Here is an 18437-nt window from a genome sequence, read left to right on the forward strand (position 1 = left end):
AAAATTTTGATACCTAAGTATCAAAAAATTGAATTGATTCCGTCTATAAATCACTTTATTTCAAAAATCTGTCTGTAAATTCAAAGTGCCTTCACAACCGATCTACATAAATTAGAACAGCTTTAAAGAATATAATGGAAAAAAATGGAAGTTACTGTTTACAATAAATGATTGTCTTTTAATTTAAATATTCACTTTTAACACCTTACGCGTAAAATTTATTACTAATAAATAGTGACTAAATTTACAGGTATCGTAATCCATAGAGAATTCGTATTGATTTCTGATTCCAGTTGCATTTTAAAACGAACGTGGTAATTTATACAATTTAAATTATTTTTTGTAAAATTGATATTTATGCAAAACCTAATAATAATAATTTTCAATATTACAGAGAATGACTAAATTATTCGAGATCCGGTTTATAGCATATTATTCCCACCTATTATTTTGTTCGTTCGGTGGTAAAAATCATCTAAAGTAAATGTTTTGATTTTGGAATGTATACCACAGGAAAATAAACTAATTATAAAGTCATGTCAAAACTCATCAAGTAGTATTATTCCAAAATAAGTTGGTTATAGAAAATTTAATAAATATTGTTATGAATGATTTGACCATGTCTTGTCTTATTTTCTTAAATTAAAGTAATTTATTATTTAAAACATTTATATGTTTCATTTGTAGTAAAATAGAATACACATACCTGACCTGTTTATTTATTTGCAATTGAACTGTAACTCTAAAATGCTCTTGATCATTTATTTATTTATTTATTTAAAGTTTGGACCGTTGTAGCATTACAGGAATTCCTAATGCGCCACAATGGTCAAAAATATAACAGAAAAGACAAGAAACAAAATAATAAATTAAACATAACAAAAACAAAACATATATATACACAAACAACTAAAAATAATAATTATTATTATTATATATCGTTTATCGTCTTGAATGTTTACAAGGTTTTTGTATTTCGTAATATTCTTTCTCGATTATGATTTTCAAGTTATGAATTCCATAAGTCCTCACCAGATAGAGTTTCAAAATTTGTCATCCGGACTGACCGAAACCAATCACGACAAGCAAATAATACACCACCACCACGTCGATCTACTCTATCGCGACGATGCAGCCTCCAGGAAGAATCAAAAAGTTCAGCATCAAAAAATGATGAAGTCAACCATGTTTCCGTTAGTGCTACCATATCATCACAAATATGTAGTAGAAACGGCTGAATTAAACGCAGCCAGCTTTGTCCTGAGACCTCGTGCATTTTGGTAATAAATTACCAATTTTCGGTCTCCCAGTTTGGCGCGTGACTTTCTTTGAGGCAAGAAATGGCAGTTTTGATTGAGCCAACGGAGACGAAACGGAAGAGGAAGCAGAAGAAGAAGCCAACACAGTCACAACAGCATCACGACTATCAGGACCATTTGAGCAGGCAGATGTAGGAGAAGAGGCAAATGTAGGAGAAGAGGCATACATAGACGTCACTGCGACCGTTTCCATAGAAGATTCACCAATACTTGCAGACGTAGTTTTAATATCAGGCTTCAAACATTTAGCAGCTCCCGAACAAACATCAGCAAATGAAACACTTGGGCGCAGCTCTAATGATGAAACAACGTCAGTGGCAGACATAGAAGTAGTATTAGTATTCGATTTTATATTCTTAATGCTCATTCCCCAATCTTTAAATCTACCAAAATGAACACCAGCAGGCCAAGAACCAGCAGAAAATAACAGGCCAGCGACAGAAGCAGGAACAGATACCTTAAAGGATGTATATGATCCTCGTGCATTGAGAGGGGAAACCACAATGCCATCCTTTAATCCACAGATGGCACTAACGTGAGTCAAAACCTCGTCACACGAAGTGTCCAACGAGAGCTTCCATATATGTATATTGACATTCCTTTTGACGGAAACAATAACTCCAGAAGCTGCTGTTCCCACCTCAAATTTACGTCTAAGTGGAGGTTGTTCAGCCGAAGGTCGGTCAGGTAATGCGGGTTGTCCAGGTTTTTCATGATTAATTCGCAGACCAGATTTACGTCTATTTCTTTTCTTTTTGCCCATCTTCACGGCTGCATCAGCAACGAGAGAAACAGAAGGAGAAGGCACAACACTACTAACAAGTACAGGAGAATTCAAGCCTCGTATTAACTGCTCTAAGGATGAAAATCTTTTCTCAATACGATCAATTGCATTGACACATAGTTCACGCCACATTTTACAACAATCGCCCATTGTAAAAATTCAAATAAAAAAAAATAACAAATGACAATTTTTTCTTATTCTTTCTTCTTTTGTTATTTTTTACCGTACTAAGTATATAATAATTTATCGATATATATTTTCAGAAATCAGTTTAACCACTGTATTTAAATCACAATTGCAATTTTTTTATCAAAAATGAAAGCAACACCAATAACACTACACACAATGCAAAAACACGACACTATTAATCGATAATATATTCGAAAAAAGCATCCGAATATCGGACCATAACCAGTGAGCGGTCCTAGGATGCGCCAGCTCGAAATAAATGGGTTTCTTTTGTCAATTTCTATTGTTAACCTTTTTATTTTGATCTCTAGAGAGCAAAAAAAAGGGTTAACAATAGAAATTAAAATTTCGGATACCGTTTCAGCGCATTTTCGCGCCTATCTCTGGTTATAACTAGTCACCGGACCCAGAAGGTGCCGCGTATTGTTCAAAGGTTGTAAATGCCGCGTATTGTTAAAGGTTTGCCGAACCGTTTTTACAAAGGGTTTAAAACAATGGAAAAATGGATAGTACTGTGACTATCCGGTGTCTAGTTATAACTAGTCACCGGACCCAGAAGGTGCCGCGTATTGTTCAAAAGTTGTAAATGCATTGTTAAAGGTTTGCCGAACCTTTTTTACAAAAGATTTACAACAATAGAACAATGGATAGCACTGTGACTATCCTACCTCTAGTTGTAACTAGAGAGCGGTGTGGAAGTGCGCCAGCACAGAAAAAAATGTTATCCTTTTGTCAATTTCTATAAACTTTTTTTTGCTCTCTAGAGAGCAAATAAAAAGGTTAACAATAGAAATTAACAAAAGGATCCCGTTTCGGCGCATTCGTCCGCCGAAGACTGGTCATAACTAAGAATCAGCGCGACCCTGCGCACCATTGTTCATTTTTATGGTGAACCTTTTTTTTTGCTCTCTAGCTTTGTAGTTTGCCCTCTTTCCTGGAAAATAGCCGCAAAACTCCCATTTTTTGTTCCAAAAGCACGCTCCACCCCCGAAAACTAGTTATAAAAAGAGATCGGAGGACAATTTATTACAAAACAAGAGAGAAAACACGGTTAACCGGCATTTTGTAATTAGCTGATAGTTTGTTATGGCTTGTAATTTTCGGGTCAGAATTTTAATCTGTTTTTGATCAGAATTTATATAACATAGGTAAGAATTATAATTACATTGGACAGAATTTATATTAAACGGTCAGAATACTAGAACTAGAGTAAATATTAAATGGTCAGAACTTATACTAATTGGTCAGAATTTATATTGAATGGCCAGAATTTAAACTGGATTGGTCATAATTTATGTTAAATGGTCAGAATTATGATGACAGATGGTCAGAATCATTTTTGTCAGTTGGCAATAGTACAATAGACAAACGTCGAACGAGTATCATTGGCAGACAATGGCAGTTCGCACGCGTTACGCGCCCACGCAGAATTTACAACCCTCGTCAACAAAACATCTATCAAACCTTAGCTACCACCCCCTCTACGATTATCCTCGCTCTTTGACTTAACTCATTAATATTCACGACTTTAGGCATTCTCATTCCGGACAAGATTATTTTGTTTGGAAGACGCTGATTTAGCAGTTGGTATTATCAAGTGTCAAAGTGCCTTGAGTTTATTGTCGATTAGAAAAATACACAAAAATGAATGATATAATGATCGATAAATAAAAAATTATAATATATTTTTTTTTGGGTAATATATAATGACTACAGGTGTTACTATTGTATAATAAGATAATTTATGAGCGATAAATTTGAAAGTTAACTGGTAATTGAAGCCTATTATTTTTTTTTAATAGAAGAACTACTTAAACATATTTAAAATTCATTTTTAATTACATATTTGCAATATTGTCTATAAGAAAAAAAATAATTTCCGCTGACAACTTGTTATTTTTAAATATTTTGACCATTTATTATTTTTCGACATTCGACTATTCGACTATTTATTAATTTTATTCTGACCATTTATCAATTGTCGACATTTTGACCATTTATTAACTTTCACATTCTGACCATTTATTATTTTTGTTCTGACCTTTTTTTAATTTTATTCTGACCATATGTATACCATTTTTATTCTAACCATTAGCTATTTATCCTGACCCTGAATGATATAATTATGACCGTGGTGTTATTAAAATTCTGACTGAAAATGAAAAATGATTTAAATTCTGAATGTTTAATTTATTGCCTTTTTTCGGCAGCCAAGTTGCTTTTACACACAAAAATGCATCGATTTCTCCAATACAAGACCTGCTCCTATGCGAAACACATTAATGAAACTCAAACCACCGCAGTGGCGCTGTATGTAATAAAAAGAGATTCGCGGACAAGTTGATTTTGCCTACAAAAAACGATTCACTATTGTTATTACCATTTACTATTGTCCTACAAAGCAAGAGAGCAAAAAAAAGTTGACAATAGTAATTGACAAAAGTGAACTATTTTTTGTCATGCTATTGTCTTACAAAGCTAGAGGCTAATAAAGGTTGACAATAGAAATTGACAATGGTGAACCCATTTTTTGTCCAAATAGAAACCGACCGTCGATATCTAGTTATAACTAGAGGTAGGACCATAAGCGTGCTATTTCCCGGAAACAGGGCATGTTGGGTCTATTTTCCAGGAAATAGAGCAAACTACAAAGCTTAAGTGCAAAAAAAAGGTTCATTATAAAATGAACAATGCACGGTGAACAATAAACAAAAAACAGCACGCTCTCGGTCCTACCTTTAAACTATCAGTAATTACTAAGGGACGGATTTTCTCTAAATTTAGCAATAGCCATGACGCCCTAAAAGCAGATTTTCCTAATTATCGTCCACCGTCTATTAATTACATACACTATAAAATTGGTCAGTAAATAAAATAAACGGTCTGTACATTCAGGTCAGTAGACCCACGTTCAGTAATTACAGTAAATTGTTTTATAAATTAATTGTACAAATTTGTATTTAATTATTAGCGATTTCACAAAAATGTCAGTAGCCAATTTATACATAATTAATAATGTAAATGTTTTTTTTTTGATTCCTTAAAGTTTGATATTGTTCTCTAAGTCTAAAGGATAAAAGGTATAAAAATAAAAATACGAAAATACTTAATATAATAATAATTAATAATCACACATTAATAGACCAGCTAATTTTTGGAGACAATTTCATCTGGAACTTTGGCATTTTCGTCCGATTCGAATCCTTCGTTTTTTCTCGCACTCCTTGAAGTGATTTGAGGGCGTCTTCTAGCACTTTTCAGGTAATCGAAAAATATTTTATTCAAAGCAATAGTAGGCGATTCTATTAACAAGGTGAAAACATATGCCGCTAAAAATGACAGCAACGTCATTCCAGGAGCCATGAATAACTGAAATTAAATTATAATACATATATTAATTTTACAATATGCTATTTTTATATGAATGAATTATACACACTATCGAAAAAAATAATAGTTTGAAAAATTCGCATTTTTAAAAATTGACGAAATAGTTTAATAAATTTATATAAAAAAATTTAGTTATTCCATATGGAGTGCCGCAGGGGTCTAAATTAGGACCACCGTTGTTCATTTTATATATAAATGATTTGGTGAAAGTATTTGATTGTCAAGTTCATATGTTTGAAATGATACGCTAGTTTATATTGTAGGTGACGATGTGCAAGTCATGATTGATATTCTATGTAAGGAATTATATCGTGTTATGAATTGATTATACGAGAATAAACTGAAAGCAAACTTAAGTTATACAAATATGATGTGGATGAATAATAAAAGCGTTGTGATTGATCTGGTTTTGGATGGGAGAGTGGTAGAAGTAGTAGATAATATTAAGTAATTATGCATTTAAATAGATTGCAAGCTAAATTTTAAAGTACACGAATATTATATAACTAAAAAAATGGCGTATGTAAGAAAACGTAAGAGTGTTAGACTAATTGGAATGGTTAAATATTAAAAATAGTCTGAAATTAAGCACTTTAAAATGTGAATATTAACTAGATAATAATCTCTTACCTAGTTATTTTAATAATTGTATACATAGTTAGAAGTAGAGATATGCCTATATAGCCATAGAACTAGACATAGGAATAAATAAATTATAGGTAGGGTTAATAAAGCAAGAATTACAGGTGTTTTCCACAGAAGTGCTCAAATCTATAACATCTTTCCTAAAAACATTAGAGGAGCTAGATTGAAGACTATTAATGGATACCTCTGTGGAAGCTGTAATTAAATCAAGATTAATAGTTAAAATATATACATATGTATGTAGATTGTTATTATAGTTATTAATTTAAGTTTGTTATTTTTTTTGGTTTTGTTATACCTAGAAATTTACTATTAAATAAATAAATAAAAATAACTCCAACTTACCAGATTAGGTACCTCCATTTGGTAGGCAGCATCCGAATACGACACCAGTAAGAATATAACCAATGGATTTAAAAGATACGCCACGTAAGTTAACCGCGAGAACGGATACCAGTATTTGAAGCCAAGAATTTTCGTAAATATTCCTGAAAACGTGAAAATATTACAATTTACTTTTACTAAACCAGATTACCACGCATTAGATAAGAAAAAAAACAAACCCCCGTTTTGAGTTTCGCACGCAATCAATGCCCAAGCAATTGCCGAAGCCCATAAAATTCTGGAAACTCCCAGATATAAAGCACCATAAGCCAAACTGACATTGCGGGTTCTCAATCCAAATAAAATGCATACCAACATTGACAAAGCTCCGATCCACAGTAATCTGACAACGCACTGAAAATTAAGAAACAAAATTTTAGATTTATTCTTAAATTAACCCATTATTTTATTTAATATATTTATTTAATATATTAATGTAAGTAGGATTTATGTATGTATGTAGTTTTCAAACCCAGAAGAGTGGAAGTTTGGGTCGAATGTATGTTTCAATTTATATCCTGCATAGCATCGAGAAATAAACATACATATGTATAAAGTGTCATTTACCTGTACCTAGGATTTGCAATTTACCGTCAAATTTCATAAACCGGTAAAAGTTAAATGATTTTTCCTATTACCGGTATACCGGTATTCACCAAGAAATTAAAAAAAAATATCTTTTCATGGATAGATAACTGTATTTGGTTAATTTTCCTAAAAATGTTAATCTAGATTGAATCTTAAGTAATTAAAAAATAAATCTTAGGTGAATAATGACATAATATATAATTAATTATAAGTAACCGGTATTTGCCGATGGCGAAATTTTGACGATTTACCGGTAAACCGGTATACCCGTATTGCAATTCCTAAAAAAATGGCGTATGTAAGAAAACGTAAGAATGTTAGACGAATTAGAATGGTTAAATATTAAAAATAGTCTTAAATTAAGCACTTTAAAATGTGAATATGACTTAGATAATAATCTCTTACCTAGTTATTTTAATAATTGTATACATATGTAGTTAGAAGTAGAGATATGCATAGCCATAGAATTAGATATAGGAATAAATGAATAATAGGTAGGGTTAATAAAGCAAGAATTTTTTAAGAAGTGTTTTCCACAGAAGTGCTCAAATCTATAACATCTTTCCTAAAAACATTAGACGAGCTATAATAATATGATAGATATCTTACTTTTCTCAAGGGAAGTTCTTTCTTTAGATAGTATACTAAATATGCAGAATAAACACCAACGATATAAGCTCCAATTCTTATTCTAGGATTGACGTAAAAGGTTGCCATATTTAAAAAGAACTCATCCAAGCTAAAATTATAAAAAAATCCATCAATAAATTTTAACCATGCCAATGGCTCTCAACTCAGTTTAGTTCACAAACGTTTGAATAATAACTGAGCAGAAACGTAAACCAGCTATGAGCCGATCCAAACCAAAGTAAAAAATAGTAAAAAAAAATAACTGATTGATATTTTCTCTAAAAAATCTGCCTAACTTAAAAGAAAAAAAAATGATGTTATAATGAACTGTTAGATTCTAAGAATCACCTTTCAGACGATTCTATGAAATTATGTTTTAAATAATTCTAAGAAATCACCTTTCAGGAGATTCCAAAAAATAGCTGTTCAGAACATTTTTCAGGTAATCATATTTTCAGGTAATCAGAAAACTTTTCAGGTAATCATATTTCAAAAAATTCTAAAACTAAATTTCATGATTTTTTAAACCTAGTTGTGTCTCTACAGTACAATACAATAGAACCAACTCCTCTACTATACAATAGAACCAATTCCTCTACTATACACAATATAACCAATTCCCAATTGATTTCAATAGTTTCACTATCTAAATAAGTTCATGAACCAAGAGTTGAAAACTATTGACTGGCGATAGATATGTATATAGATACAAAAAAATTGCCCATTTACTAAGGAGTGAATTCCAAATCGTAGACCAAATAAATGGTATAACCGACACATCCAAATAAAGTAGCCGTCAAAAGAGTTGCAGCAGTTTTGAAATACCTGAAAAGATAATAAGTCTTAATGAATGATCCTTCTTACAATATTCATACAATATTTTATATGCGCTCACATCGTAGATAAGACTAGTAAGAAAGTAGTGATCACGAAAAATTGCATATCATTTCCCAGATACCAGCTCCAAGTCATGCAAGTTTCGTTCACAGGTTCCAAATTGTTTATATACAGAAGATTTCTCCACCAATATGTCGAACACATCAAATCATTCCTTTCGTCCAATGGAAACACAGAATTTCTGTATCTCCACGCATATATTACAGATGTCAGACCCACTGTGATCATATACGACGGAGTTAACCTGTGGCGATTAGAAATCACTGAACTATTCAAAAGTCATCGCTTTATTCGCGCTATCTGATAAATCCAAACCTTAAGAATCGCTTTACAAACATAGCTACAAACAATCCAACTCGATCCAGTACACCGTATTTTTTAGTCCCAGACTCGTCGTATTCAGTTCGGAAAAATGAAGATGCTAATAAGTATCCGCTGGAATGTATTAAACCTACTTGAAAATGCTTTTAATATATTAAAAAGGATATGCATGTATATTTATTCATACAAACTTACCTTATGCAGAAAAATGTGTCGACAGTAAAATGCAACGATGCCAGAACTTGTACATTGTATTCCTCCGATACGTAAAATATCTTCACTGGATTGTCATAAAATCCTTTAATTGATATAACAGTGTGACCCAGTATGATTAAAATCATCGAAAAAAATCTGCAATATCAATAAGAATCCTAATCAATAAAGTAACTTCATATATAGATATAACAACATAAAAATAATATACTTATATATATTTGATGGTGCGTACTGACCAAGCCAACGAAGGAAAACGGTGTTAATTAACGCTCGTTGGGACCATTAGCGTACAAAATATCGAAATAAAAATTAAATATCGAAAATTGAATTAAAAAATTCAAATTAAATATTAAAATTAAAATTATAATATCTCATAAACGAGAGCGAACCAACAAAAATCATTATCATTTTTGAATTCAGTGGGTTAAACTTAGTAAAGATTGATTAGTTTCCGATCTGGTATTTTTTTTTTTGTTGCTCAGTGGTTATTATATTAAAACTAGTGAATAGCCCGATGAAATATCATCACATGGGTATAAAATTATAATATACTCGTATAAAACTGAAAAAAAATCCGGAACCGGAACCGCTATTTTCGTAGACTCTCAATTCTTAAAGTTAACGTTAGCAAAATGTTAATTAAAGTTAACAAAATGTAATATTTTCCGATTATACCCAAACGGTCATTGACCTCGAAACGTTGAATATTATTATTACACATAACAAAGTACGTGCATATACATATGATGTGTATTTACAACACGTATTCTGGGCGAGGATATGGCGTACGGCGCGAGCTCGTGAGCACATCGCGTTTGGATCGGAGGGTCCGATGTTTGATTCCCGCGGTGAATGAAATCAATTTTTTTCTCGAATATCGTCAAAATATAAATAATTTAAATTTAATTAAAAATAAATATATAAAAAAATGGTTCAAAACCTCGCTAAATGAAATTATTAAAATTACGTATTTTTATATGGCGAGAAGGAATATTTCAATTAATGTTTAAAAAAAAAAGGCGAAATGAAGAATTGGATTTGGCGTGATGTTCGTGACCATTAGCTCAATTTAGACCTATATTCAGGCTATTTGAGATGAGTGGTCGAAGTGAGCGGCAAAGTCGACTCGACGAAAAATGAATTTATCGATTTTTATCGATTCATTCATTATGTTCGGCGAGAGTTAGGACACACACACACACACACACACACACACGCAGATAACCGTCTTTATATATATGATTAAAATGAAATATCGAAAGTTAAAACAGAATATACACAATTTAAATAAATTTCCGAAATTGAGCTAAAATTAGAGCATCAACAATCATATACAGCTAGTCATCGACTAACGTTGTTTTGACTTACGACGATAAGCACTTACGACCAGAAAAATATTATAATTTCTCTGCTTACGACCGAAAAAATAAATTTATTTCGATATTTTGTACGCCACTGGTCCCAAAGCCGAATAATCCACTTCACTTGCCTTCGTCGGCTTGGTCAGTACGCACCATTACATATATCTTACTTCAATCCATGTATGACTGATATAGAATCATTTGAAATCTTCATGCTGCAAATGATTTTATTGTTTTCGTACACACTGAAACATCTCAAAATCCTAAATCCCAATCCAATATTGTGATATTTTTTATCTAAAATTAAATCAATTTTAAACATTATATACATATACAAATTTAACCAATTAAAAATCAATAAAACTTGACAAACCATATTTTTTTTTATTTTCCACATTTTCGTGCAAATGATTTGGGTCAGTCATCGATTTATAGTATTTAATATCATATATTGTTCCTAACAAGCTCATCATCACCACTCCAAGGATGATCGATCTAAAAGTCAACTAAGGTGTTGTTAATATAATATGAAATGTTCTTTTCTAATGACTCTGAAAGCATTCATGTTTAACTGAAAATAATAACAAAGTGGAGATGTCAAATTGAAAGTTCAAGGCTAAACTTTCAGCGTATGACGTCACTGTAACGGCTGCAGCTTGCGATCAAGTACATAGCGCGCGGACCCGTTGGCTAGACCTGCCCAGTATCGATACTGCTGATTAATTTCAACAAGTAATTCTGACGCGTTAACATGCTTAAGATGCAGTATAACTTTGGTTGTTCACCCTTCTTTTGACAACCAATAATTTGATGAGAAGATTGAATCACATACATGAGTCGTTATGCATTTTTAACACGTAAAATCTTAGTGACGTTACTTCAGTGGTGAGGTTCAGAGTTTGCACGAGTGAACCGCGCGCAAATGCACCAGCTTAACCATATATAACTTCTTTTATACTTTCATACTTTCACTTTTAAATTAACATCTTCACTTGTTCTTTAACTCACCCCATAATAATCGTTCTAAATTCCCGCAGCCAAGAGTAGTCGTCGACGAGTTTCTTGACTTCCTGCATTTGAAACGTGGCATTGTATATGTTCTGATGTACGAAAATTTTAGCATCGAAATATTTTTGCAAGAGCACAGCCAACTCTGGCCCCTCGCAAGATTTGGGTAAGCACAAGCCCAACGTTATCCTGAACTGTAATAGATATTAAAAAAAAAACGTAAAAATCCATGCTTTTATTGTGAAACAGCTCAAACTTGTTTCCACTATGCAGCCTCATTAGCAAGTATACAATATTTATTAAACTCATTTACACATGACTTGCTAATTCACAATCCCATTCTCAGGCTAGTATGTAGAGATTTGGATGATTATAAAATACAAATGAACCGTTGCCTGTAATATTTTGCTTCATCATTGAAACGATTCCTTAGAAAATTATTATCCACATTGATGACACACATACATACATATGTAGGTGCATTGTATGCACTTACATAGTGTAGCCTATGCTAAAAGGAGCCGCCGTTATAATTGGTTAAGAGGATTATCTCCAGGCTTGAGTGCAAGTCGGCTAACAATGAGAGACCCTCGAATGCACGGTCGCATTCCCGTGGAGTTCTTAGAACTGACAACGCCAAAGCATGGGACTGCATATCCGAGTACGTGACTAAACAGTGGGGAAGTAACCGGACGTCGAAGATGCCCGGTTACTCGAAGACAGGTCGTCGAAGACGACCTGTCCTTTATAAGGAGGTGCTTAAACCATATCAAGACATGGAGCACTGCCAGTGGACATGGAGCACTGCCAGTGTGTGTATCTCCTTAATCACCAATAAATGCTGTGAAACGACTTTGGCCTTTTACTTGGATCCGCCACCCACCTCTACGCAACAATACTATATCTATAGGTCATGGATTCAAATTAACCAGCGTGGACTAGTGGTCACATTTCCGCTGTTGGCCAGACCTTGGTTTGTGACTCCAGGTCGATCGTTTCCTTTCAGAGTTTCTCAAAATTTCTGATTTTCATTGAAACGGTTCCTGTAAATTGGAATCTCCTTTCCAATCTCTCTAGCAAATCTCAAGTTATTCAGCTTCTTGATGTTCGCCAATTTATATAATAAAATGCTGCAAAAATTTCTCCACAGGTGTCAACGTGGATGACGTTTGTATGAATTCACATTGCATAAAATGCTTGTATTAATTTTATTATTGTTTTGTATCTGTATTAGTACACTCCTTGCTTTGGAGCGATCGGTAAATGCGACATATGTATGTATGTACATGTTCGATTGAATTAAAATAAAAATAAATCCCTGCAAAAAGTAAACAATTTATGTATATTGCTGTTGAAAAGATCTGGATGATTATAAAATTCAGGTTATTAAAACAAGACATTTCTATTTTCGATCTTTCCACTTTAGAAGGCAACGGGAAATCATTGCAGGTAAAAGCCTTTCCCCAAGCAACTTTATAGTATGTGAAAAATAATACAGAACATGAAAATCAGTACAGTAAAATTTCGATTTAACGGATTAATGCGAGTGGTGGGGGTGTCTGTCAAATGCACTTTTTACTAAAATAAAGGAGTATGCAATGCAAATAGAAACCAGACTATGCACTGCTGTTATCTATTAGTCTAAACTATGTACTAGCCTACTGCCTACTAGAGTTCCTTCAGCGAGTGAAGGAAATTGAGACAGTGTTGGTAACTACCGGTTGACTGCAAGGTATGCGTTACGTATATTTGCATATATTATTTTTTTTAAGTTTTATCGAAAATGAAACCAAATTACCTTTTTATTTTCTAGTTTTATTGCATTTTATAAATACAACATATAAAAAATACAAATGCAAAAAAAAAAAATTGCAAATATAATCCAAAATATGCTCAATTTAATATCTTTCTATACTTCAAAATATCTTTTTTGGAATTTGAAGTCGGCGCTGGGTCAAAAATCTTATTGTGATGCATTATCTATTATCTAACCATTTCATATACATAATTGTCGAAGTTTCGGAAAAATCTTAGGAACTTCGTAACCACGCTGTCACTTTCAAGCCATGCCACCTCGATTCACCTCGGCAGCCGGAGTCAGACTAACGATCTCTGTACACACGAGCACGCACACTGTCTCAATTTTCTCCACTCGTTGAATGATTTCTACCCATTGATGTATAATACACATAAATGGGCCCTGATGTGTGATTTTGGTCGGAGATCTTGTCTTCACTAACTGAGGGGTGCGGGGGGTTTAACTAGCGGGGAAGTTGGGAAAAAAAGTGTTTTTTTTCCCTACGACGCAGCGGTACCTACCTACCTACTAAGAGAAACTGTGCATGCGCCATGTATTTTGCATGCGCCAAAAGGGAGACCAGTATAAGACGTGAGGGCGGATCTAGTGTATTATACATCAATGTTTCTACCTACTACAAACTAGACTAAACCCCGTTAAATCGAAGTTTTACTGTGCAAACATATTTGAAGTTCACTCTGAATCAGATATGCGTTGAAAATAGTGCCCAATGCACTGCAGAATTATTTTAAGTTGGGTGACGGCTGCTATATGAATATTGTAGATTCAGAATGTGAGAGGTTTCAGGTCAGATTTAGCAGTGAAAAAAAAGTGAAGATCATTCAGATCAATGTTCAAGCGCAATAGCATTGTCGCCAAAAGTGGCACTATATCTTTAGCGTACCGATAGGTAAAGATATTTGGTACCTACAGGCTAAATATTTTAATAATAAAATACACAATAATATTTGATAATATGTACATACCTCGTCAGGCAAATGAGTAATGACTTGAATCTCGGAATCGTGTTTGAAGTAAGCGGCAAAGTAAGCTACCGGAAATGGTGGCAAATCATTAACCGTTTCTGTAGTTACGGAACCTAATACTGGACTCACAGCAATATTCTTAAGAATACCCATTGCGTCACACTGCGTCCTACTGCCTAACCAATAAGTTCCACCCCAATACAGACCACCTTTTGGCATCCCAGACGAGTCCATCACTATATTTAAAAAAAAATGTTTATATATACATACATATATACAACCAATCAATACGCAAATTTAACTTTGCCGATGATAGCTGTGTATTTTAATAGGACTAGGGCAGATAAATGTTATAATAATAGAAGTGGCTTTAGGCGTCATATTGTTGTCAAGTGAGGAATGTCCACAGACCTTTTCAAATAATTTTGGCGTCAGTCGTATTTGATATTTGGTGCTCGACGTATGTCCGATAAAAACTTCTCTGTTTGTTTATGTTATTCACAAGAGCAAGTGCATCTTTAAAAATTGCACAATGCATTCAAAAACACACAATAAATAGCATGGGATATATTTTTTAAGTAAATTTATCATTTAAGTAACATATTATTCAATAAAAATCGTAGTTTGACAGTTTTTAAAAGTGTCATGGCTCGCATTCTACATAAAATTTCAGGGGTGACACAAGAGAAATGTAAAAATTATCTTTAAATAAATGTAAAAACATTTATCTTGGTGGCGCCGAAGACTAAATTATCTTAATAACTGATAATTTAATTTTATTAATATAAAAATCGTTCATTTTATATTATACATATTTTTGTTGAAACTATACATTAAACGTTAATTTAAGAGTTCCCAAGGACAGACAAATACAATAAAAGTGGATAAAAATAATCCGCCAACTGATTAGATTGGCCACCAACGCCCAACACCACCATAAACTCAAATTGTAAATAAATCTATATCAAAATAAAACTTTAATTTCTATAGTGAACATGTGATGACCCTGATTATATTCCGTGCGTTGTAGCGTAGTTATGGAGACGTTCCGCGTATTATTGACACAATGTATTTATTCATAAAGGCACTTGTATTATTATAACATTTCTCTAGGCTAGGGTTAATTATATTTATCTCACTTTTGATGGCCCATCTGTTCTTGTTGACGATCGCGTCGGCCATCTTGGTTAATTGCTTCCCGCATAGAGTTGTTGAATTTTCTATGGATGCTGTTGCAGCTAAGCCGTAGAACGCTGAATGATTCATAAGTTGGTCGTCTATGTTGCTTTTTAGAACGTCTGTTGCTGACATTGACAGTCCCAGCACTGCTACCAACATAAGCATTACGAAGCCTGCAATCTTATTTTAACTTATTATCTTCATAGATTATCTGTTAATATACATACATATATTTATTATTCACCTGTTTTTATTTTATTTTATTCACTTATTTCTTAAACAGAAAGTTCTTATTGTTAAACCAAATACATTTACATACACCATTTTAATTAACTTGGCAGTAGGAAACTATAGATATTTTTATATTGTTTTATTTTCTTATTATTGCATTTTTTTCTTTGTTTAGCTAATGTGACGACTTGGAACTACTTTGTAATGTTACTATGGCAAAATTTTAAAATAAAGGAAATAAATATCGATGAGCATTGTCATAAGCCTCTAACTGAAATGAACTGAAATAACAAGTATATTGATTTTTTTTAAAGTTAAGCCGTAATTCCACCTTATCAAACGAAGTAGTTATATTTTTTTGTTTAAATAAGTTCAACTTATGTACCGAATGTATATACTGTTTAGTTCAATGTATACACTGTTCTTTGCAAAAACCGCACACCAAAAAAACCGAACATGAAAGTGCCTTGCACCGAAAAAACGGAACACAATAAATTCCGTACATGTAAAAATAACAAAAAAATTCAGCTATAAAAACGTTCCAAATTTAATAACGGTAAAAAAAGTGCTTAACTTCTATCAACCATTTTATTTTTAATCATTTAAAGTAAATTTCATAGTGAAATTTACATTTTATAAAATGCATTTAAGCTTTAACTTAAAAAATTGTTATTAATTATAACTGAAGAATATTCTTAAAAAAATTTATGGATTATATCCGGGCAAAGGTGGAATCTTTGAAATAAATTTTTTTTAATGAATTTTCCAAGTTTCAGAAATATTTTTTAGTTTAAATTTTATTTTAATAATTATTACATTTTTATAATTTAGTTATTTTTAATAAAAGTTTACACGAACGCTCAAATTCACTAATTATTATTTTTTAAATTAAACAAAAAAAAAGAATAAATATTAAATAACATTAAGCTTACACACTTTTTTTTTTATTAAAACGCATAATAACCACTAGCACAATATTTTTTTTAAATCAATGAAAGAAAATAAAATGATTTGATCATTGATGTGTATTATTTTTTAATTGATTAACTATTATTGTTAAATATGAAGTTATTGAAATATGCAGTTGATTTATCAGAACGTACCTAACCGTGCATCGTGAATGGAATACTAAGGCAAAGTGCGTACGAATTCTTTATATCACAATAGTTTTAATAATGTATGCAATTCCTACATTGTATGCAACAGAAATAGTCAACTTTTTAATTTTCTGCGCTCAATTTTATTTACCAATTTTTTACGATTGAGTGAACTCTCCTTTTGTACATAATGTACATAAATACTTTTCTTAAGTATAATATTTGCATTTACATATTTTATTTAGGAACCATAGGATATATTTATATATGTATATACAGGCGCGGCTCGTGCATAGAACTGCGGCGCTGCAGCACCCCCAGAAAAATACAAAAAAATCACATTTGTATACGTTTACAACTTGTGAATATAATTTAAATAAGATTGATTAGATATTTGACATAATCATTATTAATGAGTATGTCAAATATATCTAAATACAAGTTGTAAATGCGATTTTTTTTTAATTTTTCTGGGGGTACTGCAGCGCCGCAGTTCCTATGCACGAGCCGCGCCTGTATATATATGTATATATCGATGGCTTGGTCAATGTATGTATGTATATATGCAATGCGTTTGTCCATTTGTATCGAATTTTAAGTTTGTAGATGCTGGAATAATAATAATTTATGTATTATATATTTATTGAAAAATCAACAGACCGCTGCGCAGAAGGCTTTGCGACAGTCGCAGATATAGTACCTGCAAATAGCCAATAGTTCGCAGATATAGTACCTGCAAATAGCCACAACCTTTAATTTATTTGTATTAATATAAAATTTGTTAATTTAAAAAATATTCAATGAAAAGTAAACAATATATATTAACTGGAAAAAATTTAAGTATAAAAGTAAATTAATTTGAAATAGCTTGCTAAGAATAATGAAATATTTAAATGAGAATACCATTTTTAGATTTCCAGCGAAAAATTCTTTCAAAGATTCCAACCCTTTCCAAAAATCGTCTATGATCTAAGCTAGATTCCATATCATTAAGTATTTTTGGCAAAATATCAAATCGGCGAATTCGATTGTTTACAACTTCTGAAATACACAAAAATACACGTACCGCGTCAATATAATTCACACTAACTATAATATTATATGATAATTTGGCACTGAGTTAGATTTTATTAGGCCTTTTCCTTAATTTATATGATTTGTTTATTTTGAAAGCGATTTTTGAATTTTTATCGTTAGAAGACGATTCAAGGTTTGCATCGCCACTGACAAATAATGTCCCTCTTGACCTTAAAATCCCAAATTGATTTGCTTATTTATACGTGCACTTATATAATTTTTTTTATAATTATATACATTATACTAATAATATCACGGAAATCAACAAAAAATTATTAGTTTCGTCGCACTTTGAAACATTTTCATACACAATAGATATGATATGTGCTTGCATGGA

At 32.1% G+C, this 18437-nt stretch overlaps 1 protein-coding gene across 2 annotated transcripts; it reads right to left on the minus strand.

Annotated features, from left to right (window-relative positions):
* Positions 1–5326: 5326 nt before the first annotated feature.
* Positions 5327–17070, minus strand: LOC143911716 (nose resistant to fluoxetine protein 6-like). 2 transcript variants are annotated; one of them, XM_077430722.1, is made up of 15 exons: positions 17030–17070; positions 15940–16207; positions 15656–15868; positions 14517–14752; positions 11733–11926; positions 11098–11219; positions 10895–11021; positions 9343–9498; positions 9142–9261; positions 8825–9070; positions 8659–8754; positions 7909–8038; positions 6891–7065; positions 6673–6815; positions 5390–5661 (listed from the first exon to the last, which is right to left on the minus strand). In XM_077430722.1, exons 3-15 carry the CDS (start codon positions 15858–15860, stop codon positions 5440–5442), a joined length of 2172 nt encoding a protein of 723 aa, XP_077286848.1. In that variant the 5' UTR covers positions 15861–15868; positions 15940–16207; positions 17030–17070; the 3' UTR covers positions 5390–5439. The 2 variants fall into 2 exon arrangements, with proteins under 2 accessions (XP_077286847.1, XP_077286848.1); XM_077430721.1 differs by lacking the exon at positions 15940–16207 and having other exon boundaries at positions 5327–5661; positions 15656–15906.
* Positions 17071–18437: the final 1367 nt, after the last annotated feature.

Source organism: Arctopsyche grandis, chromosome 5 (genome assembly GCF_051622035.1).
Source record: "Arctopsyche grandis isolate Sample6627 chromosome 5, ASM5162203v2, whole genome shotgun sequence".
NCBI lineage: Eukaryota > Metazoa > Arthropoda > Insecta > Trichoptera > Hydropsychidae > Arctopsyche > Arctopsyche grandis.

Coding starts and splice junctions, on each gene's coding strand:
- LOC143911716 (XM_077430721.1), bottom strand. CDS start 15,860: ATGCTTATGTTGGTAGCAGTGCTGGGACTGTCAATGTCAGCAACAGAC. Junction 14,753..15,655: donor GAACAGATGGGCCATCAAAA/GTGAGATAAATA, acceptor TTTTAAATATAG/TGATGGACTCGTCTGGGATG. Junction 8,039..8,658: donor GATTTGGAATTCACTCCTTA/GTAAATGGGCAA, acceptor TTATAATTTTAG/CTTGGATGAGTTCTTTTTAA.